Raw genomic sequence first — 27,200 nt, 5'->3', positions numbered from 1 at the left:
TTATGAGCATTTTATTGTTTTTGCAATTGACAATATGTGAAACCTCCCCTCTTGTCACTTTCTCCTGAAATAACTTCTATTCACCAAGTTTATCTAGCATTTAATATTAATATTTTTACATTCATATGGTCATCTTCACTTTGAAAACTGATTATTATTACATTAATATTTATCTCATATCAGTATGTCGCAGTAAAAAAAAATCGACTATTCAGCAAAATAATAGAAATTTTTTAAAGAATCTGCAGACATCGTTTAAATGGAATCATCTCTTCTATAAATGCCAATTGATCTTGATAATATGTAACTAACTTATTTGCAGTTAGCAGTCTACAGAGTAACAGCGTTATTCTTCAGTATTTCAACCACCCTCTGTGATATATTCTCCGCAAATGTTCCCAAGAAAGGTTCGAGGCCAGGAACATCCATCTCAGATTCCTTGCAAGTATTATTCAGTGTAGACTGTGCCAACTTGGCAATGATATGAACCCTCTTTGCTATTGATGGAAGCATCTCAGCAGCTTCATCATATAAATGAGCTTCTGGCCCTGTCACAACATTTACTTCTGAAACCAACCTATCTAGCTTGGAAAATCTCTCTAGTGCATTCTCAGTTGCAGAATCCAATCTGAGTAATGCTTCTTTGCATGAAATTATTGTATCTGTTATTTCATCTATCCCAGAATTGGATTCCTCCTGTCTGTTACAAAGTCCAGCTGAATCACTACCGGAGAGAGAACAATTCAGGCTCAACGAAATTCGTGCTGCACTTTTGTCCTGCATAGGCACATGTGAAGCTAAAAGTCAACAACTTGTGTTTTGGTCTGTTTTTTTCAACACGCATCTAAACGTATTTTTAGTCACTATACTAATAAAATTATAGAAAGCTTAAGATATAAACAACAATACAGTTGCTACAGCCTACATATAGTTGTTATTTTGTTGATGTCTAGGATAAAAGAAATTGTTGCCCCTTATAAAATAGCAAAGTAGGTAGTGTTTGTAAGCATACTACTATGTACATAGTTCTTCATTAACAAATTGTTAACTGAAAAAGAGTGAAATTAAATATGTTGGTGGAATAAATGACATAATGACTTTTATGAAATCATGATTGCCAGCTGAAGGCAGAGGATGTGGGGTATGCTCGGTAAGATTTTATATCTACTCGTGGATTTGAAGCCTTCACCAGTCTACAAAAACTAACAAAATATGTTATTAGGAAGACATTATTTGAAAAAGTTAGTTCGATATCTCTTCATCCAACTAAATAATTTAAGGCTTTACACTGTATAGTTGGTAAAGATGTTAATATTGTACTACATTAATATTTCATGTAAAACGAGTTGAATGAGCCAATTTAATCAGCCATTGTTAGTACAAAAAAAGATTGTCTACTATATTACAAAGGAAACATATAACTGAAGAGCAGAAACAAAGATAATACCTGTTGAGTAATTTTTTGTGACTCTTTAGATATCTGCACAGTATGGTGGTCCTCTGACAAGATACTAGGTCCAATATCTTTACTACTGCTCGTGGTACTACAACCTCGTATGGGTGTCCCAAGCTGTTGGTGTTGGCCTCTAAGAAGATCGTGACGGATAACAAATTGTGATGAGTACCTTCTCCTTAACTTTGATTTTCCACCCTTCATTTAGAGAAGACAAGGTATATATTTAAATGGGTCTAATTTGGAAAAAAAATCCCCTGTAAACCATACAGAACAACTCATGCATCCGTATTACAAGTAAATGTAGGCTAAGTGGCTCCATTTTCAAATAATAAGCTCTTTGGTTGCTCACGTAGCACCTCTACACCAGCTTATAGGAATTCAGAAGACTTTTCTATGACTAATACTTAATCAGAAGATGATAGCAAATAAAGATTAAGATATAATTTGAAATGTAAGTCAACAGATAAGTGTAATTGGACAAATCAGTTCCCCAATTGAACGTCAATCTGATAATTTGATCAAACAGATAAGATAACAAATACATCAGCAATTAAGGCAGCCTACTCTTTAAGCTAAAATGTTACTGTGTCCTCTTAGGTTTTCGTACTTGTTAGCAGTAAATAGATGTTTTGTTAGCGCCTCCAGCAGATTTTTAGAATTGTTTTGTATTTTGTAAAACACGAGCAACTATTGTAATCTAAATCTCAATATATAATCAAAAGATTATCGACCAAATTAAGTCAACAAAATATGTTGACAATATTACTTTTAGAATGGTGCACTGTAACAAACCTTGATAGTCTCCAACGAACTGCCCGAATTCAGGTACGGCGTTTTATTCTCTTGATCCTCATCAACAGTGGAGGGATTAGTATATTTTGTTTCTTTCTGGCCATCTGTGTCTGTCTGCATATGATTTGACACGTTGCAAGTATCTTCCCGACAGCATGCAACCGCGTTTCTGGTATCAATATTACTGATACTATTACACACACTACCAAAGTTATTCAAGCTGGAATTAACATTACAGATGGTACCGTCCCATTTAATATTGTCACTCATTGTGGAGTTGGTGCCTGCATAGGAATTATTGAGTTCACAATTCCCACACCCAGATAAGAGCTGAATGTGCCGACTATCAGTAGGATTCTCCACAGTTCTGTCTACTGCTAAAAAGAACACAACATAACAAGTTTAACAACAATTTATAATTCGTCGATATTTTAAAGGCTGCATTATATGATTTATGAAGCTCATTAATATATTTGCCTGGCCACTTTTTTTCAAGTAGAATAGCAATGGAACAGTAGAACCTCAATCTTAAATTTCACTTACACTCTCCTACAAAATTATGCAGCATCCAAATGGCCATTTACATTTATTATGTGTCTTGACAATTATAATGGGATTGTCATAGGATAGCAATCAGCAACTTAACAGATTTGGTAAGATAATTAAATGAATTATTACCATCTCCTTCCATCAGGGTATATGATAATGAAATTTTAAACAAGGTAGCATGGCCTTACACAAGTTTGAAAAGGGCTGCGGCACTTGCATTTTTTTCATACCCCAAACCTCTGGTGAAGTTAGCAGATCCAAACATACAGTATGAATGGTGATCCACTGCCTATCCAGCGCACAGCTCCTGAAGCACATATGTGGAGTATGAAACCAGTAAGTAAAAATCAGCATCTGCTTTGCAGATTATAATTTTGTATCCATTTACAAGTGTCAACCTAGAACTAGAAGCCTCTTTAGGTGTTGGAGAAGCTCCACTCTCGGTATCTGCTGAACCCTTGGTTGTAGTACAAGTTGTACTGTTTTGCACATCGATTTTAGATGGTGTCTGCAACTCATGTTGCATAGCAGCACTACTCCCAGTACCAACTGCGCTAGAGAATTCTTGCACCCCGACTTGCTAGGATAGATAAAAGGAAAAAATGAAATAGGATTATTAACGTGAAGTAATTCTACAGACTGCTATGATAGAAAGCAGATCTACATGCAGATAAATGTCAATTGCATGATACTTTAAAATAGCAAGATCTAATCCTATCACAACAAGAGTAAAATAAAAACAATTAGAAGTCAGAGGAATCTTCAAATATTAAGAGTAAGTTTCCACCACAAATCTGTTTCAACCCGTATACTATCTGCTATAATTCGTCAAGCAAACCGGGAAACTTTAAAAAAATATTAACTCTTGTAAGATATGTTAGTGCCAGTTGAGTTAGTAAAGCACGGAAACGAAATTAAAAGCTTATCCAGTGTTTAGTCAGCTTATTTCAATGTTACAGATTTCAAAACTACCTGTAATAAAGAGCACTTGGGTCTCGTGGGAATCATGCCACATTCAGTAACTTTCTCCTGTGCCCACTTTGGAAGCCTGGAGACGCTAAATCTAAATGCTGTGCAGCCTGTGCTTTCTTCAGAATTACCTCCCTGACAAGACATTCTTTGACCAACGTGGTTAAACCTGGAAAATTGCAATGCAGCTTCATCTAGAGTATTAGCTTTGCATAGGCTATCATCCCCTTCAAGAAATTTAATTCGCGATAAAGCTAATGGAGGATCTTCGATGATTGGGGACAACTGAAAATATAATTTCTGAACACTCCGCACTATCTTAGAAGAGAAAGAAACAGGCAGTTTCCATAAAAATATACAACCATTAGCATCTACCTGAAAAAACAATGGAGTTTCAACTTCTAAACATTTGGCTAATACAATGAAATTCAGAATCTATATTTATTGCGAGTAACTACATAGACAAGGATAACTTTTGCACATCTTGAAGCAACTATATATGTTCGAGTGGGTTAGTCTACAATGCATCTATATGTAAAAAAGAAGAAAAAGGAATGATAAGAATTAAGATAATCACTTAAAAATATTGTTGGTGAGACTGCGTAGCCGTATGAACAGTTACGTGATAACTCAATACGATAACAACACTAGAACAGGACAGGTTAATAATACTACGTCTATACAAGAAATCAGGAAGAATGAAGACAAGGCATATACAAAGAATCAGAAGATAGAAGATGGCCTGAAGTCTGTCTACAGGTCACTGAAATAAGTTCATTAATATGATCATGCCTCAGTGAAGAACAAAGGTTAAAGACTTTTAGGTTTTCAGAAATGTTGAAGATTCAGTATACAAGTGCTACCGAAAGATTTCAGTGTATTGGCATTGTTTGAAGATAGACAATGTTCGAAGCATAGGAATCTGAAGAATTGAAGATAGGGTATAGACAGAGGTTAATGAAGACGTTGTCTAAAGTACCAGAAAGGATTCCAGTGAAAGTACAGTTGTTTATTAACAGTCAGTGTCTGAAGCGATAAAGTTGAGGCAAGCTTAACAATGTAATCAAGGCTATAATACGAAGACCTGAATCGGGGTTAGTCGTCTGTGAACCAGACCAGTTGCACTAGGCGTCAACAGCTCGTGAAAGAAATTTGGGTATTATTTTTAGAAGAATTGTTAAGTTGAGGAACGTACTTGGATTGAACATTTATCTGTTAAAGTACGAGAAGAGGTGCGCGGGGTATACAGCTAAACAGCTCAGGGACTGGCGAAACTCAAAGTTTAATTGTTAAATTAAATAAATTATTTAATGGACTATAATATAATTTAATTAATAAACTTATAATGATTTATCTTATAAACTTTAAATAAGTTTGTTTTATGAATCTAAATTAGTTTATTTATATAAATTATATTTAAGTTAATTTTATAAATTAATTTAATTACAATTTAAACTAAAAGAAAAGAAAACAAAAATAAAAGAGAAAAAAAAGGAAAAGAAAACAAAAAGAAAAATAAGAAAAAGAAAACAAAACAAAAAAAACAAAATAAAGAAACCAAAACGTTGTTTTGTTGTTTTTGGTTGTTCCGCCAAGTACAAGATGTACTTGTAATCCTAGGAGTCGCCATAGCCAAGGCAGCTTCCCCCTAGCCAAGGCAGCTTCCCCCTCTCCCCCTGTGGTCGCCACAGAGGAGTTAGAAAAATAATCAGCCTCTCTCCTCTCCTTCTGGCCGCCAGAGAAGAAACCTAAATATTTTCTAAGGCAAGGTTTCTCCTGGGATCGCCACAGGGGAGTTAGAATAAAATCAGTTATCTCTTGTGTTACCCCCTTGTCACCACAGAATTGTATCCCTTGTCGCCACAGAAGCTACTCAACCTCATCCACACATTTTATTGTATTAAGTCTACACTTTGCAGCAGATCTGAAGTAGTTCTGTTTATCTTCTTCTCCAACAAAAAGAGAGCTGATAAAACAAGAAGCAAAGATTTATAAAGAAGCTCCGGCACCTTGAATATCCGTTTAACTTCTCACCCGAGTAACGTTATAATGCCCGATTTAACTCTTGTATATTCATAGGGACATTATAATCGTTTCCCGGTAATTAAATCCTAGACAAACAAAAGATAGATTATTGTATAGGATTTGATTTGTAAATCTTTGTAGTAGCTAGGAACTTTATTGTTCTTAGATTGTAGCCGGTTAATATATTTATCGGAGTGTAGCAACACCCTCGAGGATTTATACACAAATATATATTTCCTCGAATATCTTGAGTTCCTCATTTTTATCGTTCCAAACATTATTTCTCTCAAGAACACGAAACCACTAACCGAGCACTAAATATTTTATCCGCTAAATATTCGAAAGAATTTTTAATTTAGTGATTATTGTATTCAACCCCCCCTCTACAATAATTCGGGACCTAACAAATATATTTTTGTTAAATTACAATAGATGGACATCTATTCTAGAAATAGACATAGGATGGCAAATACAGAGACGAGATGTTAATCACAGAGCAGAAAATAATCACAAATCTTTTCATTTGTAAATGAAACCATGCCATAAGTCCATGACGAGCACAGCAAAGATCCAAAGAATAATCACATCCTCTTGATTGTTTGTGTTCACTAAGAACTCCAAACAACCTATTAGTTTTACAAAGTCTTCCTCTTGGGGAATATTAGGGCAAGGACGGAGCAAGTAAAGTCACTATGGATACATTTTGCAAGGTTACAAATTTTCTCGACTTAAGTTTGGTTGCCAAATACTTTTTCAAAGTATTGCCCTTGGATTACTTTAGGGATAGATATACAGCATATCCGCATTGAATCATTAGAGTGCATCTTGTTGTAAGTAATAGATTGGCTAAGCACTAAATAAACTCTGAAACAGTGCCAGAAATGGGCATATAGAAAAGTCAACTTCTGTCAAATAGGCGTTGGCCTAACTGCTACCACTCTCCCTTGATATCTATCAGGAAGGTAGGGATTCCATACTCACGAAAAAGTCACAAACAATAAAATTCCAGGAAGGGTTTTCCTAAGTTGGGTGTGGTGGTGCATGGTTCTCACTTCTCCCCCTGTGGGAATATGCAGGTTTACATTTTGTCCAGCAGCTTTAGGTCGAGTGTTTACTCATTGGTTCCTCAGACTCCTAGTAGATAGAATAAAGATACCCTTTCTGGGTCTTGTAAAGCATATTTAGGAATGAAAACCCTAGTGCAGACCCCACTACATTATAGATATTATAACTTGACTTCCATCTTGATTCTCTGTTCAAGATAGAACATGCTAATGAAAATGTGAAATTTTCATACATACCATATAAGAATGTTAGGAGCAATTGATGATATCAAACAGAAACTATCAGAAACATCTACAAATGGTAATTACTAGCATCAAAGGATGATGGTGATGGTGATGGTGATGGTGATGGTGATAAGCATCGACTGATGATGAAGACATCGACGAATGTTGATATTCGACGGATAATGATATCGACGGATGATGATGTAAACGAATGATGAAATTAGTATTTGTCACATCAGTTGATCTTTGATGAGGAAAATGAAACAGGAATTTCAATTCGGTGAATGACTTTATCTCAGAAGCAATAGTATAGGTTTCCTTGTTAATAGAATAGGATTCCTTATACATTGGTAGTTGTGCTCTATATAAAGCACAGATTAGGTTCATGCTATAAGCATTGCGATATTGTTATATCTTTCGCATAACCTAGCAGCTCTCAAGATATTTGTTCATCCTTTCGAGAAAGTACTTGTGTAATAAGTTTTTATAAAATTAATATAAAAATTGTTGATTCTGTTGAAACTTTGTCGAGTTGATTATATTAACTGTATTCACCCCCTCTACGGTTGATTAAGGGCCTAATTGGATATTCAGATGCTGATTTTGCAGGATGCAGAATAGACAGGAAAGGCATTTCTGGAAGCTGCCAATTTCTTAGAGGCAGATTGGTTTCTTGGTACAGCAAGAAACAAAAGTAAATTTCCACTTCAATTGCAGAAGCAGAATACATTGCTGCAGGAAGCTGTTGTGCTCAGATTCTATGGATGAATCAGCTGCTGGAATATGAGTTAGACTATTTTTCTATTCCTATATATTGTGATAATCAAAGTGTTATTGCAATGACAGGAAATCCAGTGCAGCATTCAATGACTAAGCACATCATTACCAGATACCATTTCATAAGGGAACATGTGGAAGCTAGTATAGTGGAATTGGTCTTTGTTCCAACAGATCAGCAAGTAGCATATATATTCACCAAGCCTCTCTGTGAAGCTACATTCACAAGGTTGGTGAATGAATTGGGAATGATTTCAGGACAGTTCTCAAACTCTGATAATTAAGTCTGCTGATATTGTTGAAGCATGGTATCTTATTATTTGTCAGTACTTCTTAGATACTGATTCTTATGCTAAATGCTTGATACCATGCAAACTGTGCTAAATGATCTTATGTGAAAATTGCATGTTGAACTACTAATTATGCTTATAAACTCTGTTATTAGCTAAACCTGTTTTGACTAATAGTTTATGCCAATAGTAGATAAATCCTGACACTAGTAATTAGGATACTGATAATGGTCATACCATGATTGACTGTTATACTTCATTAATTATTTTGAATTTATTCGGAATAAATTGTTAACAGTATTTTTAATTTAATCAGTGAGTGAGTGAAATATCTTTTAATTGCCTAAATGGGTTAGCTACTGATGCAAGTATCCGCTGATACTTGAATATTTACATTGGGAATAGGAATATGAAGAGAGAGATTACTTTTTGCTTGCCTAGATACGCGTAATCGTGTATGCTTATTATGTCTAATTACTGCATGGTCAATTAAAGAGTCTCTTCAGTTTCTACCTTCTTTTTCATAAATACATTCCTTCACTCTCAAAACTTCTCACTGACCTGTCACTTCAATCACTTCTATTTCAAGATTTCTTGAACTCAACTCCTTATCTTCTCAAATGTTCATGGCTCAACGTTTGTTTTGTACTCGTAATATTGCTGGGATTTACTATCCAGCTTTCAAGTTCAAAAAGGGTCGTATCTATTATGACCCCTTGGGACGTAGAGTCAAGATTAATGATCAAATCTTCAGTTCTCATGAAGTTCCATCCTCAGTTTACGAGGAATTGTCAAGTGATCAGCGAGTGGATCTTCAACTGTTTCATATGGAAATCACTCTTGAGGATGAACGCTTAGCCGAAGAGGCTGAGCGAGAGAAGCTTGAGTTGCAAGAGAAAATTATCTCTCTCGCAAAGACTATCTCGGGGATTTATCACCGTCGGGCTCTCAAGTAGCAAGAAGAGACGAAGAAGAAAAAGTTAGGATAGATTCTAGGAATAGTCTAAGATCTTGTTAGGACTATTTTCTTGTTTCTGCCTTGTACTTTTCTTTTTCATGGATAAATGAAATTATTCTATCTTCTTTTGCTTTCTAAATGACTTCTTGATTACTTTCTTGTATGTGTGCTTGAATGTTCTTAAATGTTAAATGTTAAATCAGTACTGCATGTTAAACTTCATATATTTCTCACAGTGCATATGGATAAACTCATTTCTGTTTGAGTTCATGTGACACTTCGGTACAGATTGAGCACTACAGGAAGTAACTGTTGTTTAAAGAAGAAAATTTAAGAAAGATTTAATTCTTAACCACTAAGAGTTATAATCTTTGAGTGTTGCTTACAATTCAAAATCTTTTAAAACTTTCTTTTCTGATCAAGAAAGTTGTCGACACTCAATCTCAAATTTCATATATCTTATATCTTAAAATTTCTTCTTACAACTAAAACACTTAAATTCTTTTTCTCAAATGTTGTCAAAAACCAAGTGACAAAATTCTTGAAATATGTTCACCACTCGGAAACAACATTTAGTTGGTTTGAGACTACTTGCTGAGGTAGATCTTGATGATACTAACAGAGACACCGAGGTTTCGTCAGTTTTTACTAAAGACTCTGTGATAGCTTTCGTTAAACACATTCAAGTGTTAATTCTTTACAAGAAGAACAAAGGTTTGAGATCATGGTACATGATGGTAACCTGATCAAATCCTCTCTAATTCAAATGGAGGTTCTCATTGTTGATGAACAACAACTGTCATAACCACATTATAACTGTGAGTCTAATTATGAATTCACAAGGTATAAATACTAGTATTACTTTATCTGCATTTAGTTTAAATACTGATTTAGTTCTTTCAGCATTTATAGTATGCTTTTCAAGATATAAATCATGTTGAAATGATTACATCTAGACCTTAGTTAAGGACTACCTCTAGTTGTATGATCACATATCACCCTTCTTTAGCCACCTCTTATTTCTGTAGGACAATCTTTCTTAGCCTTTTTCTGTGAGATGTGTGAAAAGATTGAGAGAAAAACAAAATTTAAGAGAGGCATGATCCTTCCTGGCAAAAGGAGAGGTAGATGAGAGATAGGATTTAGTAATTCTTGTGAGTAAGCTCTGACTATTAAAAGTCATGAGATGTGTGGTGTGAGGAGTAGTGAGACTACTGTAAAAGAATAGAGAGATTAAGTTTTAATTTACAATATGTTTGCAGATGCTCAGAGTACTAAAGGAACAGATGCTGAACAGCAGTCTGCTGAATCTCAGGAAAAATCTCATATATTAAAGGCTATTGATCTCCCTGCAAGTCTAAGTACTGATACTTTCTTGCAGTCCATACATTTTACTATTCCACCACATGAGATAATCCCTGTTTTTGTTGAAAAACAGTCCATTCATTCTTCTTTTCCATCACTTGAAGAAATCCCTGTTGTTGCTGAAGATGAAGTAGCACAACAGTCCATTCATAAAGATTCATCCATTTCAGAATCACCACAGCATTTTACAGGACCTGCACTCCTGGAAGTTAATTTTGAAGCTCCAATTCATTTATCTACAATACTTGAAGATGTGGAGATAACTGTTGAAGGTGTTGAAGCTTCTGAAGCCACTGGATCAATTTATCATTTTATTCTGCATACTGAAGCTGATGATAAAGTTCAGAAACTAGTGCAAGATCCAGCTGCCATTGAAGAATCTAGTGATGGTAAAAAAACTCATGTATCAAATGTTTTGTTAGATCTTGAGGATAATATCTTATTTCCTGAAGATATGCCTATGCATGTGAGACAACAGAAAATGAAAGAGTTAGATGCTAAGAAGCAGAATTATTCTGATAATCTCTGGAATGCTTATTGGAAAGATAATACATATCCTATTTCCAGAATACGTGCAGTTGAAAATCTGGAAACAGCAGAACAAAAGAATACAAATCTTGATGTGTTAAATCATCTGAAAGCGTCTACTTTGGTTGTCAAATCCTTACACATCTCATGAAGCAACTACTACTCAAATCAATCAAAATAAAGAATCATTGATTACTTCAAAGCTGCTTACTCATCGGGAAATTCAGAAACAAATTTCACCAATAGTTGCCAGACAAATTTCAATTGAAGCCAGTCAAACTAGATTGGAAGCTAAACAAGATCAAATGTCTGCTCAACTTACAGAAGTACAGAATTCAATGGAGCTAATTATTTCTCTACTGCTTGGTGATGATGCCAAAAAGGGGAGAAAATTGATAAATCTAAATGCAAACAGCTGTCATTGACAGGTACTAATGATGAAAATCCTAATGGTGGTAATAAGGGGGAACAGAAGGAGAGTAAAAGAGCAAGCAAGAGGAATGAAAGAGGAGTTGAAGAATTGACTGTGACTACTAAAATGCAAAAATCTTCACAAGTCACAAATGTTGTTGATGAAGACCAAGGTATTCTGGAGAAAGAAGCCGGTGCTGAAGCAAGCCAATATCTTCAAACTCTGAAAGTTAAAGGAAGAAAGACAACTATGTTCTAAAAGGATCCAAATATTCAATTATTTGATTCTGAGGTGAGTAGAAGAATATTTGCAAAAGAAAATCCTGGAGTTGATCTTGAACAGCTAAGGCAAACGGAGGAAGACTTTAAAAATTCTATAAAGACAGCAAATGCTGATATTGCTATTGTTTCTCAAGTACTTTATGAAGATGATCCTTTTAACAGACCAACCAGAGGTATGGTTATAAGGGAAATCAGTCAAGCAGAAGATGAAAGATCTCTCAGATCACAAGCTATTGGAACTGCTGACATGAAGCTTAAAGGAAAGGAGAAGATAGAAGAAAAGTCAAGGTTTTCAAAGACTAAAGCCAAAGCTGGAGTCAATATCTAAAGGAATCTGAATCTTAAATTCTGATAGATTTAATCTATGCAGTAGTTCAAGCTCTTGATACTGAAGAAAATTTACTTGGAGCAGAAATCATCCAAGCTAGTCAAAGAAGGAAGATTTCTGGAAGCATTCTGAGCTGAGGAAGTGAAGTTGACCTCTGACATTGCTCAAGTTAAAGAAGCAGTTCAGGATGAAGAGTTAAAGTCTTATATTCACTGAAGCAACATTGAATATGCATACTTGATTCCTGCATTTAAATAATTTTGACATCATCAATTGGAACTTGTCCATAATTCCATAATGAACAAGTAGGGGGAGATTGTTAGGTGCAATTGATGATATCAAACAGAAACTATTAGAAGCATCTACAGATGGTAATTACTAGCATCGACGGATGATGGTGATAAGCATCGACAAATGATGGTGATAAGCATCGACGAATGATTACAAGCATCGGCGGATGATGATGACATCAACGGATATTGATATTCGACGGATAACGATATCGACGGATGATGATGTCAACGGATGATGAAATCAGTATTTGTCACATCAATTGATCTTTGAAGAGAAAAAAGAAACAGGAATTTCAAGTCGGTGAAGGACTTTATTTCAGAAGCAATAGTATAGGTTTCCTTGTTAATAGAATAGGATTCCTTATACATTGGTAGTTGTGCTCTATATAAAGCACATATTAGGTTCATGTTATAAGCATTGCGACATTGTTATATCTTTCGTATAACATAACAGCTCTCAAGGATATTTGTTCATCCTTTCGAGAGAGTACTTGTGCAATAAGTTTTTATAAGATTAATATAAAAACTGTTGATTCCGTTGAAGTTTTGTTGAGTTGATTATATTAACTGTATTCACCCCCCTCTACAGTTGATTAAAGGCCTAACAAAGAAGCTATGTATCAATCATATGAGAAGGCATTTATTCTTACAAGTTTAGTCTTTACAACATGATTTTGCAGATACAATATTAGCAAGCATACTGGGATAGAATAACAACGGAAGAAGAAAAAAAGGTAGGTTAATCCAGCCTGTAGATGAAAGAAGATAGAAGAATTTGCTGGATAGATAAATATCGCAAAATGTCAACCTTGCACCAAAAAAACTGAATGTATCTCCAAAGTCTAATTTGATATCTAAAGAACAATTACAAGTCTGAGAGTAATACTGAAAACGGATGATGGTGTAATGCAATGTGATTTTGCCAAATTAAACAGATACTAGATATTATTATAAAATAATTGCACAAAAGAGGTACAAACAAGTAAAACCAAAAATAACTCACAGACACCAAGTGCTTGCAATCTGGTAAGAAGGTGACACCAGTTACAGTGTCACCATGACCCACTGCTCGTGCAACCAATTCCCCTGTAAGAAAGTCATACATGCATATACACTTGTTTGTGTAAGAAGATACCATATAGCTACTGCTTGGATCCAAAGTTACCTGACAAAGAAATTCATTGGCAATACATGCTCAACTAGATGAAGCTGTTATATAGTTCTTAGGGAAACGTGACTTACATTTCTAGGCTCCCCAAAATCTCCTTCTTGCTTGAATGAATTAACAAGTTCCCCAGCAGCAATATTAAATGTGTTCACCTTCTTATCCTGTATAAAATGTCCAAATCGAACTTTAAGCATCGCATGTAATAAAAGATATTGAAAAAATATACTATATAGATTTCTCGTGCATATTACAGGTTAATCAAATGAGATAGTGATAGGGTCTTAAAATTATATTCCAGGTTAATCAGATGAGATAGTGATAGGGTCTTAAAATTATATTATTTTAGTATCCAAACTTCTAATTCTAGGAGTTAAAGTCTATAAAGTGACTTTACTTATTTAGATGTCAATTACTACAAATTTTATGGGCGCTGGTCCACATCCAGCAATGGTTACCAAACCATTAGTCCGCGATAAATTTCTGCGGATAGCAAAAAGTCTAAAACTAAAAACTTGAGCGCGGATAGAGTGACGTGACTCCCTACATTCACATAAATTTCCAATGTTCAACCTATCTCCGAAATGGTTACATCCATTGCTTGTCAGGGACCAGGACCTATCTTATTTAATTGTCTGCAAGAAGACTATTTTAGCATGGTGTTAGGCCAGGACCCTATCTTATTTAATTGTCTACAAGAAGATTATTTTAGCATGGTGTTAGGTCGTTAAAAGGGGCAGCTCATTTAAAAAATCAAGGGTCCAGCTTTGTTAATTGCAAAGAAGAAAAGAAGCTCATAACAAGCAGAGGATTAGTAGAACTGGCATATCAACAAAAAAAGGAGCTTCTCAACTACGCACTTGCAAATTAAAAGCAACAAGTTAGGGACTATGTGGGAACGTGAGATTACTCTGAAAGTGGAAGATTTTAAGGGCAAAGGATTCATTTATAATTGGTATCAATTCAATATCGAAGTGGGGAGATTTCTAAGAAAGGAAAAAAAAAGAGGCAAGACAAAGAAGAACCAATAGCAACAAGGCTGTGAGATTGGAGCCCAGGACTTCATTGTGTTGCAAGGTAGATAAATACAAAGTTTCTAGTGTGTTTACTTTTTCTTTTACATTGGATTTTCATTAGTTGCTAAGAATTGCATTTGGTTGTTTTCTATTCTTTTGTTAAGTTTCTATTTCATTTTATAAGCAATGAGTACTATTTTTAGTGTTTCTTTCTTCTTTAATATGGCAAAAATTAATTTTCTTAAGGGTACATAGACACACAGGCATTGAGTAATTGAATTGCATATGAGAATGAGAAATTTGTAATATTAATCTCTTGATTGGTATAGTAATCTATTTTATTATCTAGAATTTGTCAATTATATTTGGATTTGTTATCTTGAATATAATTTACAAGTTAAATTGCTAGCAACTTGTGATTCCTACATGTCCTAATTGATTTTCTTCAGTAGAAATTAGGTGCTTGATTAGTGACTGAAACTTGTCATTGCACATAAGATTATTAGTCCCAATGAGTTTTACAGACAAAGCTAATGAGTTTGTGGCTTAAAATAGCTATGCTTACACTATATTAATGCTGCTAATAGTCGAGTCAAGAGAGCTTGTTCTAGATTACTATTTATTTAGACAATATGCCAAGAGCTTGTTTGGTTTATTTGTACGAATTTAGCATCAAGGGGTTTTAGTTAATTGTTTCCAGGATCAATCAATAAATTAATGCCAATTGTTGCCTCCGGATCCCTATTTGATTACCACTGATGAACTTTTTTTAACCAAATCGTTAGTATTCGATATTAGTGATTTAGCTTGCTAAATAGACAAATTATCAAAACATGTATGTTTAACCTGCACAAGTTTTGATTTTGATTGAACCAATTGTCTGTGAGATCTACCCTAGCTTACCCACTACATTTTTTAACCGGATAGATAGAGTAATGCACCACTTCACCTTCCCAACAGTGACAATATGCTCCAGCATAGGATCTACGGACATGTCATACACAATTTCGTGAGAAGCCACTTGATTTTGACAACGAGAAATTGTATAACCATTTTCTGTTGCAGCTACATCATGAAGCATCAGACACCTGCAATAAAGACACCAAAAATAATTAGGTAAGGGCAGGGGAGACACTGCACTTGATATTCAAGATGTTGAATTCATAGGAGTAGTCAACAGTTGACAACATAGCACTAAACAAACTATAAATATTATAAGCAACAAATTTCTAGAACATTTGCAGATGAAATTGAATCATTTTTATTCTCTTCAAGCACCTTCATTGAAGGTTGCTATGAACTAGCTCAGAATAATAGCTTGAACAATAATATAAAAGAGACCACCGCTTTACTTACTCAAATAAGAGTAATTAACAACCAAAATACAAGATATGACTCCTATTATCAAGCACAACACCTGACAATAGAGAATCGCCAACCACTTCGAGAGGATTGGATTCTCCTATGGACAATTACTCAATCTCCACATAACCTAATTTCCAGCTCCCTTTTGTCGATATAAACCCCTGACCTTCGAAATTACTAAAATATCCTTGCTACGCAAATTACTAAGATGTCCCTGGTTTTACTCTGCTTCATTTCTCATGCTCTGATTAATTTCTTTTTTCTTGAATATGTTAGCAGCACTGGTGGTTTATTTGGTTTTCTGCATTACCCTGGGCCCAAAAAGCCACCTTGTCCTCAAGGTGGAAGTGCGGAAAATGGACACCTATATTCGAGAACTCTTCCCAGGTAGCCTCCCAAGTTGGCAACCCCTGCCACTTTATCAATACCTGAGTTATCTGGTGTTGAGTACGCACATCCAGAACTGCTTCAGGTTCTACCTGAAGAACCATGTCAGCTGATAATTGAGGGGGAATGGTAGGATTAGCCAATGAAGATCCAATAGCACGTTTTAATTGCGAAACATGGAAAACATTGTGGATTTTGGCCGTTGCTGGTAATTGCAGTTGGTAGGCAACCTTACCAATCCGCTAAGATATGACAAATGGCCCAAAAAAACAAGGTGATAGCTTCTCGTTAAGACCTGTGAGCCAAAGATGATTGACGATACGGTTGAAGTTTCAAGTATACAGCTTCCTCCACCTAAAACTCAACATGGCGACGTTCAGTATCTTCATAAGATTTCATGTACTGTTGAACTTGTAAAAGGTGAGCTTTTAAGTCGTCAATAATAGCATCTCTTTCCATTAGCATCTCCTCCACAGTAGCAACTGCAGTGCTGCCTTGCGCAAAACGGACGAGGCATGGAGGTTCACGACCATATAGAGCCTGAAAAGGAGAGTACTTGGTAAATGTATGAACTGAGGTATTATAGCAATATTCTGCCCAGGCTAACCAGTTGCTCCAAGTGCGAGGTTTCCCGTTAACGAAACATCTCAAGTACCCTTCCATTGTCTTATTAACCACCTCCGTCTGCCCGTCGGACTGGGGGTGGTAGGCATAACTACGTTGTAATAAAGTGCCTTGCAACTTGAACAACTCTTTCCAAAAGAGGCTCATAAAAATTCGATCCCGATAAGAGACAATAGAATGTGGAAAGCCGTGCAAACGTACTATTTCCTTGACAAAGACATCTGCTACTGTGACCACTGAGAAAGGGTGGCTTAGACCTGGAAAATGAATATATTTTGTTAAGCGATCCACAACCAACACTGTATCAAATCCTTTGGACTTGGGCAACCCTTCGACGAAATCAAGCGACACATCCTCCCAGACTTGAGTGGGTATAGGCAGGGGTTGAAGGAGGCCTGCTGGACGCAAATTTGAATGCTTTTGTTGCTGACAAATTAAGCACTTCTGCACATATTTAGCTACAGTCCGCCGCATACCTACCCAGAACCATTCATTGGCCAACCTCATATAAGTTTTAAACTCACCAGCATGCCCTCCAATGGCCGAGTCATGATACTCGCAGAGTAATTTTGTGATCAAGTTGAATTCTGGAGGCAACACAATTCTTCCCTTATATCGAAGCATGTTATGATCAAGAGTGTGTCCTTGCAGGGGAGTAGTTCCAGCCTTCAAGTCTCGCTGCAAGCTTTGTATGTAGGGATCATTAAGAAGTTCTTGCTGTAATTTTGGCCAATCAATGCCTGCTGTGGTCACTAACTGATTTCGTGTAGTTGTACCTGCAAACTCTCGTGATAAAGCATCAGCCACTCTATTAGTTGGGCCTGGTTTGTACACAATGTGGAAATTATATCCTATTAATTTGCAGATCCACCATTGATAGTTTGTGCCCACCTCTCTTTGCTCCATAATATATTTTACACTTTGTTGATCCGTACGGATCTCAAATTTATTCCCAAGGAGATAATGACGCCATTTTTGAACCGCAAGCACGATTGCCATTAATTCTTTCTCATATACTGATTTAGTTCTAGCTCGAGGCCCAAGAATCTTACTGAAAAATGTAATAGGATGGTTATTTTGCATCAGTACTGCACCCAAGCCTACCCCTGATGCGTCAGTCTCAAGAATGAAGGGTATTTCGAAATTTGGCATTACCAGAATAGGGGCTGCTGTCATGGCCTGTTTTAACTCCCCAAAGGATACTGTTGCAGCTTCATCCCATGCGAAAGAATCCTTCTTTAGCTGATTGGTGAGAGGAGAAGCTATTTGTGCATACCCCTTTATGAATTTTCGGTAGTAGCATGTCAAACCTAAGAATCCACGAAGTTCTTGATATTATGTTGTGGCAGAGGCCAATCAAGCATTGCCTGCACCTTTGCGGAATCAACCGCCACTCCCTCCGCTGAAATTACATGGCCCAAATAAGATATTTTTTGCTGGCCGAACTCACATTTTTTTTCATTTGCATATAGCTCATGCTGCTCCAAAAGTTCAAGTACCAGTTGCACATGGCTCACATGATCTTCTTCATTGGCACTATAAATTAAAATGTCATCAAAGAAAATGAGGACGAACTTGCGGAGGTAGGGTTTGAAAATCTCATTCATGATGTTTTGAAATGTTGTCGGGGCGTTAGTGAGCCCGAACGGCATCACTAAAAACTCATAGTGGCCTTCGTGGGTTCGAAATGCGGTTTTTGGTATGTCCTCTTCTCGTACCCTCACTTGGTGGTAGCCCGATTTGAGGTCTAAAATTGAGTAAACACCTGCCCCATATAACTCATCTAAAAGTTCATCTATAGCCGGGATCAGATATTTATCCGGAACTGTCACTTTGTTTAGGGCGCGATAATCAACACAGAATCGCCACGAACCATCTTTTTTCTTAACCAATAAAAACCGGACTGGAGAACGGGCTGTTTGACACCTGTATGATTTGGGTTGCCAGCATGTCACAAATTAATCTATCAATCTCTGCCTTTTGGCTGTGGGGATATCGATATGGGCGAACGCTAACTGGATTTGGATTTGCCAATTCCTGTAGTACAATTTTATGCTCTTGGGACCTCACTGGTGGCAGCCCTTGTGGCATGCTAAATATTAGTCGATATTTATGCAATACAGGCTTGAGAAACTTGGGTACCTTCCGCTGATTTTCTCTACTTCCCTTGTAACTGTCATCATTGCATTCCAATGAATTCAACTCCACCAAATAACCAGACCCGCCTTTTCTCAAATGCTTGATCATGGCTTTCAAAGACACCCCTGTACGTCCTAATGAAGGGTCCCCCTTAAGGGTGATACAACTATTACCTGCTTGAAATTTGATGGTCTGCAACTTCCAATTAATGGCTGTGGTTCCCAGCTTCTCCAACCACTGGATTCCTCGAATTACATCAGAGTTTCCAAGGGGAAGCGGTAAAAAATCCTCAATAACATCCACTCCTTGCAACTTTAACACAACCCCCAAGCAAATTCCCTTGCCCTGCACTTCTTCCCCTGTTCCCAGAGACACCCCAATGATGTCGAAGGTGACACCGTAAGCCCCACCCTCTCAATTGCTTCTTTGGATAGGAAGTTGTGCGTTGCACCTGGGTCGACCATCACTACTACCTTCTGATTATTGATGGTACCCAACATTTTAAAAGTTTTCGGGCTAGTAAGGCCCACCACTGTGTTTAATGAAATTTCAGCATGGTTTGGATCGGTCAACACTTCCTTAAACTCTTCCTGCAACTGAATTTCCGGACTAAGTTCTCCGTCTTCCTCCTCTTCACCTTGGGTGAGTAACACACTCAGCTCTTTTCGACGACATCGATGCCCGATTGACCATTTGTCATCGCATCGATAACATAGTCCTTTCTCCCGCTTCTGCTGCAATTCCTTTTCACTCAATCGCCTAATTTCTCCAATAGGTTTAGCCACTGATAGTGGGCTACTGGCTGTTGTCAACATAGATGTTGCATAACTCGTATTAGATTTGGTAGGCGAGGAGTAATTGGACTGGCTGCTACGACTTGAGAAGTTGGATTGTCCACTACCACAACTACTTCGGCTATTGGTATTTGTACCCCCTCGCCAATCCCCTTTGTGACTATACCCCCCAAACATAGCTTATCCTCCACCATTAAAGCCAATTCCATGGAGGGGTCTACAGATTCAGGCCCCAACAAACGCACTTCAGCCCTTATTTCTCTTTTTAACCCATTGAGAAACTGACCCAATGCTAATTCTTCTGAAACATTATCTAATGGAGCTAGTAGTTCTATAAACTTAAGTCGGTATTCAGTAACAGTACCTTCTTGGTCGTGGCCTAACCTTGCTACGACTTGAGAAGCTGGATTGTCCACTACCACAACTACTTCGGCTATTGGTATTTGTACCCCCTCGCCAATCCCCTTTGTGACTATACCCCCCAAACATAGCTTATCCTCCACCATTAAAGCCAATTCCATGGAGGGGTCTACAGATTCAGGCCCCAACAAACGCACTTCAGCCCTTATTTCTCTTTTTAACCCATTGAGAAACTGACCCAATGCTAATTCTTCTGAAACATTATCTAATGGAGCTAGTAGTTCTATAAACTTAAGTCGGTATTCAGTAACAGTACCTTCTTGGTCGTGGCCTAACCTTGCTCTTGTAGTGTACCCGCTGCTAGTGACCGAAACTGTCTCCTAAGGAGTGTCTTCACCTGTTCCCATCGCTCAATAGGCCTCCGGCGGTGCTCTTGGAACCAGATTAGAGCCTGCCCTTCTAAACCACCTTGGTTGATGCTCTTCCCTAGGGTTTTGGTTGGATCTGTAGGCATTGATTGAAGCCCGGACACGACAGATCTTATTTCTCGTTGAAACTTCTCCTGGGAATCCTTGATGGAGGTAATTAACGACTCATGATGTTCACGGGAGCGGCTAATACGTCCCTCAAGTCTAATGGCAGTCTCCTCCAGCTTACTCTCCTGCTTTTTCATTGTCTCCTCTACACATGAAAGAAATCGATTGGCTAAAGCTTGCTCCATCGCCGCTACAGCTGCTTTCAACGGCGCCGATACCTCCACTGCTACCGTGTTTCGAATGGTGTCATGGGTAGCTGTTAATTTTTCTTCCAACGCCTGAACATGATGATTCAAATCTGGGGCCATGAATTGACAGCTTTAATACCAGATTTGCTATGAACTAGCTCAGAATAATAGCTTGAACAATAATATAAAAGAGACCACTGCTTTAGTTACTAAAATAAGAGTGATTAACAACCAAAATACATGATATGACTCCTATTATCAAGCACAACACCTGACAATAGAGACTCGCCAACCACTTCGAGAGGATTGGATTCTCCTACGGACAATTACTCAATCTCCACATAACCTAATTCCAGCTCCCTTTTGTCGATATAAACCCCTGACCTTCGAAATTACTAAAATATCCTTGCTACGCAAATTACTAAGATGTCCCTGGTTTTACTCTGTTTCATTTCTCATGCTCTGATTATTTTCTTTTTTCTTGAATATGTTAGCAGCACTGGTGGTTTATTTGGGTTCCCTGCAAAGGTCTTAAAGTATTTTACATACCCATCAACACTACAACTGAGAAGTTTACATCCATTGGCATCGACTTTTAGAGATGACACAGCAGCTGAATGATCCTCAATGCTTCCAATTAGATTAAAATTCCTGACATAGAAGATCATAAAGGAAAGTAAAAGATACATAGTACACACTGAACAAATTAATTGACCGAAAAGTTATAATAAGTAAAACCTGTCTGCATCATAAAGATAAATTATATGGTCTCGTCCTCCTGAAGCAAGAAAGTAGCACCCTTCTATATCTTTCTCCTTTGTAGGTGAGCTAAAGGTCAATGACAGAATTTCAGCATTGTGAGCATCCTGCCAGCTTACAACCACTTGTTAATAGTTTAACAAACTAAACGATATGATATCAAAATTACACGTATCTTCTTTAGCACAACCAATAGAGTACAATACAAATTAGCAAAAAAAAAAAAGTAGGACACAGTTTCAAATTTGGGCGCACAGGTTACCTGCAAATATATGTAGTCAGAAGTATGCAGGTTATACAAATGGAGATTTCCCTCACAATCGCCAGCAGCAAGGTGTTTTCCATCAGAACTAACTGCCATTGCTCGAAACCCTTTGGTGCTTGTATTTGACATCACGTAATCTCGTTCAAAAATTCCAGCATTCACTACAGGGTATAATGGATATCCAACAAGCATAAGAACAATAATTAAATGTATTTTCAACCAATAAATTTGGTTAGTATCTAAAACATGCACTACCTAAGCAACTCGCGCCAAGTGGTTCGGTATTTTCTAAAGAACAGTCGTTAATCTTAGATGAGCAACCTTCTGACAACTCGGGCTGCAGAACGAGATCCCATAACCTAATTGTACCATCTGCTGAGCAAGTTGTGAAAGAGGCTCCACCAGGGCAACCTCTAGCAGCACATGCAAGAGAAGGATTGTGCATGTATTCACATGATAGATTTTTAACATCCCATATGCAGGTACTATGCGAAACTAGTACACAAGACTTGGTACCCTGGACACATGAAGTTATGAACAAATATGCCAGGAGAACGTCAGCAAACAGATACGTTATAATACATAGTTACCAAAATTGAAGGTAAAACATGACTGAATAGAAACAGTATAAGTAATCACTTTGGATTCATCATGTACATCCCATAAGTACAGGCAGTGATCTCCGTACACCACTACTGCAAAATGAGAAAACTAGTTAGTCCAAGATACAACTGATGCTAAAAATCCCAAACAAAAACTACTCAAGACTACTTGAGAATGTGTGTTATGCATACCGCCAAATTTTTCCATAATATCTTTAAATATCTAGAGAGTTTCTAATTCTCTTTGTGATACTGTGGTCTGTATATTATTTTTAATGCCACTTTTTTATTTAATATCGTGACAATAGTTTGAACACATTATTATTAGACCTGCCAATCCCTGTCGCATCGTGTACTTTTGCATTTTCATGTACTTATACCCCAGTCCAAACCAAGGTTATCACGGCCAAGTCAAGCCTCAGCACCCAAGTACCTTCGAGAAGACTGGTCAACAAGTCGCCCGACAAATCGTAAAAAAGTCAACAAAGTATTCATTATACAATTAGTGGTTAGATTTAATAAATAATATAACTAAACACATCAATCCCATGATATAAATAAAAAAAATTAATATAATTAAAAGTTCAAAATAAGCGTAGTTACTGCATAATGCATATTCCAAGTATCAAACATGTCCAAGGAAATAAAAACAGTAAGTGCAATGAATATAAAAGCCAAGCCATCCATTTTAATATCATTTTTATCTCTATATCCTTCTTCTGTACAGTCTTTGGTTGGATCTGGTCATGGTACACCACAATCATGGTTACCAAGGCCCCATGTCGGGCTTCGATGCTCTTGGCGCCCAAGTACCTTCGTGTCGACTAGTCGACAACGACGACTAGTCATCTTCGTGATAACAATGGTCCAAACATGACACTCAATGAAATTCCTGCACTTCACTGGCCAGTATGAACATTATCTTTTTACTTGTCATGTATAAATGAAGAAAATATATGAAAGTACACGTATGACACCAAAGTAAACGAAAAATATAGATACTTGTGATATAAATTACTTATATGTGTTAAAAATAAAAAATATCATATTTGAAGTTATTTTATTTTACAAATATTATTATGTATTCAAAGTAAAACACAAAAATATAATCTAATAAATTGTATGTTTGTCTCGTGCAGGGTATCTTTAGAGAAAAGCTGAAACACAACACAACTATATCGTGTACTTCAATATTCGTTTACCTAAAAGTCCAAACTGAATACGGAATTTTGTGTCGAGTTGACATGCGTACAAAATTGTCAGGTCTAATTATTATGCCTACATCCATAGTGAGATGGCTTCAACATCTGCTACAACATACATCTAAGCTACTGTGTTAGAATACATGATGAGAATGCAAGCAACCAGGCAAGCTAGACCACAGATTAATTTTGCAAGCTAAATATGTTCAGTGGACAATCTGGCGTGCTAATTTGCAGATCACTCATAAAAAAATTTGGAGTCAGATTTCCGCCACTACCACTTACCAAGTTTGTTGGATGGTGAGAATTGGCAAGCAATAGCATCGGGATAACCACTTTCATTGGATTTAGCATCACATTCACTGACAATAAACTTGTTGCATCTTTTAACTTCAGCGTATAATAACCTTCCAGAATATTTGAGTGAAAACGTTGCAAATAGTTTAACTATCCCATTGTTGCATGCACAAGCAACCACGTTGTTGGACACAGATAAAGCAAATCCTTTTTTAACCTGATCAACACAGCATATATTATAACATGAAAAAAAAGGAATTTACTTGCTTTAAGAAAGGTTTGAATTACTTTATCACTAAAACTAAACTAAGATAACAATAAGCAGCCCAAATTTTATTTCTACTCGCACTTGCATGATTATTTTGATAAGTTCATAAATATAGGAACTGCTATTACCACATCTCTTTCGAATTGCCACAGTTTTTCGGCAATTAATGGTGAGCCTAGACTAGAAAGACGGGACTTGTTAAAATACGAAAATATACGATACTGACGATAGTAGCAGTTCTCTATTGTTAGATCATGAAAAAAAATAATGGAATCTTTATTGACATACTGAGTACTACCAATAAACAAATGATAAAAATCTTATTTTACAATTATTGTTCCCCCTAATTATAAGTTTTTTCAGATGATTTTCGACATAGGGGTTCATACTGGTAATATCGTACTATTATTTCAGCACAAACAATATCCGACCAAGGAGATCTACTTCTACTTAATAATACTGAATTTGCTTTTGTTGAGTTTCAAGCAAAGTTACGGTTAAAAATTAAAATGTGCTGAGATTTCTACAGATATTTACTTATTTGACGATGGTGTCCAAATTTATGATTAAATACAATTACCTTCAAGTCCACTGAGTTTGTAATCTTAAATTGAGAATCCAGAAGACACAAAACACCTGTGTAGAGATTAAAAAATCAAATTTACATGAAAATCAAGGCATTGAGCACATGCAAATACAGTGTAATCATTTACCTGTATCTGTTAATGCATGAATTGGAGAGATTTCACAATGTTGATTGCAATCAACCAATCTACCATTAGTCAAAATGGCAGATGAAAGAGCTACAAATGAGCATCCCCTGTGATGAGCAAGATTTATAGGCTTTCCATGTATAGCCAGTAACCCTGTTCTAGCATTGGCACGGGAACTTTTAGATGGCTTCCAAAACTTCAAATGACTTTTCCCAGCAGTTATAATGAACTTTGCGTCTGAAGTAAATTTGACAGATGCGACAGCAGTAAAGGATGAACTCGCTTTAACCTTTGCAGCTAACATCCCACTCCTCCAATCCCATAGGCAAAGGTAGCCATCACGAGAAAATCCAACAGAAACCAGATATTTACCTTAAAAATTGAATATCAACAAGAAAGCCTCCTGGATGAGAAATTGAAAAAAAAGGACCTGCTCTATCTAAGATAGCATTACAGATGCGATGTGTTGAGAATTTATGCAAAAGGTATACAGTATGCGATCCAAGCATCTTGCTTAACTAACCATCAGGTGAGAAATCCATGCATGCCACACCAAGCTGATGGCCTTTGAGTTCGAATAAAGTAGCCAAACTCTCCAAGTCCCATACAAGAACTGCAGGTTGATACCCTGACTGCATATCATGCTAGATGGATTGGAGTATTGAACAGAACAAGGAAGACAACAGGTTTACAAAAGCTTCAACAGAGAGGGAGGGAGAGGGGGGAGGGAGAGGGAGGGAGAGGGAGGGAGAGGGGGGAGAGGGAGGGAGAGGGGGGAGCGGGAGCGAGAGGGAGGGGGGGAGGGGAGAGGGAGAGAGGGAGGGAGGGAGGGAGAGGGAGGGAGAGAGGGAGAGAGAGAGAGAGAGAGAGAGAGAGAGAGAGAGAGAGAGATTGTGTCCATAGGTTGCATATCTCCGGTGGCAAAATTAAAAAAAAATGTTGGGCATCAATCAATCATTATACAATGGGCAATATGCATCTTCTCTTGTGAAAATACCAAAAATCAGCCTAATAAAGTTGAACTAGCTATTCTCATTACTATCTAGCACCAACGAAATCAAGAGAGTCTTTCCTATTATAAATTAGGAGTTTTGGGAAAGATTGTGATAACTCATAACTTAATTAAAAGTAGAGGCTTGCCTAGTTTAATGCAACATAAATTAAAGTAACGTACATTTGGGAATTGTGTTGTTAAAAAAATCAATACAAATACAAAAAAAAGGACGGGAAGAAAATGAAACCTCTCCAGCTGCAACAAAGTTCCCGTTGGGTGAAACAGCAACGGCTGTTAAAGGCTTAGGGGTTCGATGAGAAACGAGGAGATAGGAGTGTTTGCCTGACTCGACATCATAAACAACAGTAACGCATCCAGCTATATACACGCATTTGGAACTGGAACTACTGAATGCCAATCCATTAGCATCTTTAGTGGTCAATCCAATCACCTCTTCCAAAATGAGCTATTAAATTTATACAAAACACAGTTACAATTGAGACCGACTAAATTACTAGTGAGAGTAAATGTGTTTCTTACCTGGGAACAAGTATCAAGTTTTTTGGGCCTGCGTTTGGGTTTCATCTTCTTCTCCTTTGCCAAAACCCTAACTTCCTGCTACCTTTAGGCTTTTTGGCTTTTGCGATTCAATTGAAACTGTACTTCAGACAGAGGGCAGTGCCGCCAAATATAAAATACAAATTCCATTTTTTGCCCATTTCTTTTCATTTCACAATATTTTTTTTTTTGACGGCGAAGGTTTATATCATTAAGTCATTGAGAATATAATTCTTAACATTGATCGGAACAGACATCCAATCAAACGTACGATCAGAATACATATGTGACACTCGACTAAGTTCGTGAGCCGACATAATCGCTTAATAAAATACAACTTAAAGTTGTTATGCTGATAAACTATTCCTCTGCAAGCTTCAATTACCATGCCAAGGCTCGATCTCGTGGGTGTGCTACTCCTGATTAGCTGAATAACCACCATACAATCAGACTCTATAGTAACCGAACTCCACCCCATCTCCATTGCCCAGCTCAACGCCCCTTTAACAGCTATAACTTCCGCTAACGTTGGATTCATAAAATCTGGACTACATATCGACTTTGCCAAGATTAAATGGCCATCATGGTTGCGAGCAACAATACCAGCACCTGCCATTCCAAGGTTTTGAAAAATAGAAGCATCCACTGTGATCTTT

At 37.0% G+C, this 27,200-nt stretch overlaps 1 protein-coding gene across 4 annotated transcripts; it reads right to left on the bottom strand.

Annotated features, from left to right (window-relative positions):
- Positions 1-220: 220 nt before the first annotated feature.
- On the bottom strand, positions 221-26,663 carry LOC141659115 (uncharacterized). 4 transcript variants are annotated; one of them, XM_074465868.1, is made up of 20 exons: positions 26,527-26,663; positions 26,234-26,452; positions 25,516-25,624; positions 24,993-25,364; positions 24,860-24,915; positions 24,000-24,228; positions 22,550-22,605; positions 22,166-22,427; positions 21,908-22,071; positions 21,625-21,752; positions 21,436-21,537; positions 15,443-15,581; positions 13,555-13,641; positions 13,316-13,477; positions 3,770-4,141; positions 3,196-3,377; positions 2,986-3,104; positions 2,249-2,625; positions 1,448-1,651; positions 221-777 (listed from the first exon to the last, which is right to left on the bottom strand). In XM_074465868.1, exons 1-20 carry the CDS (start codon positions 26,569-26,571, stop codon positions 331-333), a joined length of 3,831 nt encoding a protein of 1,276 aa, XP_074321969.1. In that variant the 5' UTR covers positions 26,572-26,663; the 3' UTR covers positions 221-330. The 4 variants fall into 4 exon arrangements, with proteins under 4 accessions (XP_074321969.1, XP_074321970.1, XP_074321971.1 ...); XM_074465869.1 differs by having other exon boundaries at positions 2,249-2,622; XM_074465870.1 differs by lacking the exon at positions 26,527-26,663 and having other exon boundaries at positions 25,516-25,605; positions 26,234-26,339.
- Between the last annotated feature and the right edge of the window lie 537 nt (positions 26,664-27,200).

Source organism: Apium graveolens, chromosome 5, assembly GCF_009905375.1.
Source record: "Apium graveolens cultivar Ventura chromosome 5, ASM990537v1, whole genome shotgun sequence".
Classification (NCBI taxonomy): Eukaryota; Viridiplantae; Streptophyta; class Magnoliopsida; order Apiales; family Apiaceae; genus Apium; species Apium graveolens.
Note: the sequence above shows the minus strand (reverse complement) of the source record. Positions and strands in the feature narration are given on the sequence as shown.

Coding starts and splice junctions, on each gene's coding strand:
- LOC141659115 (XM_074465868.1), bottom strand. CDS start 26,571: ATGAAACCCAAACGCAGGCCCAAAAAACTTGATACTTGTTCCCAG. Junction 26,453..26,526: donor AACTTGATACTTGTTCCCAG/GTAAGAAACACA, acceptor TAAATTTAATAG/CTCATTTTGGAAGAGGTGAT. Junction 22,072..22,165: donor ACTTGGCGCGAGTTGCTTAG/GTAGTGCATGTT, acceptor TATACCCTGTAG/TGAATGCTGGAATTTTTGAA.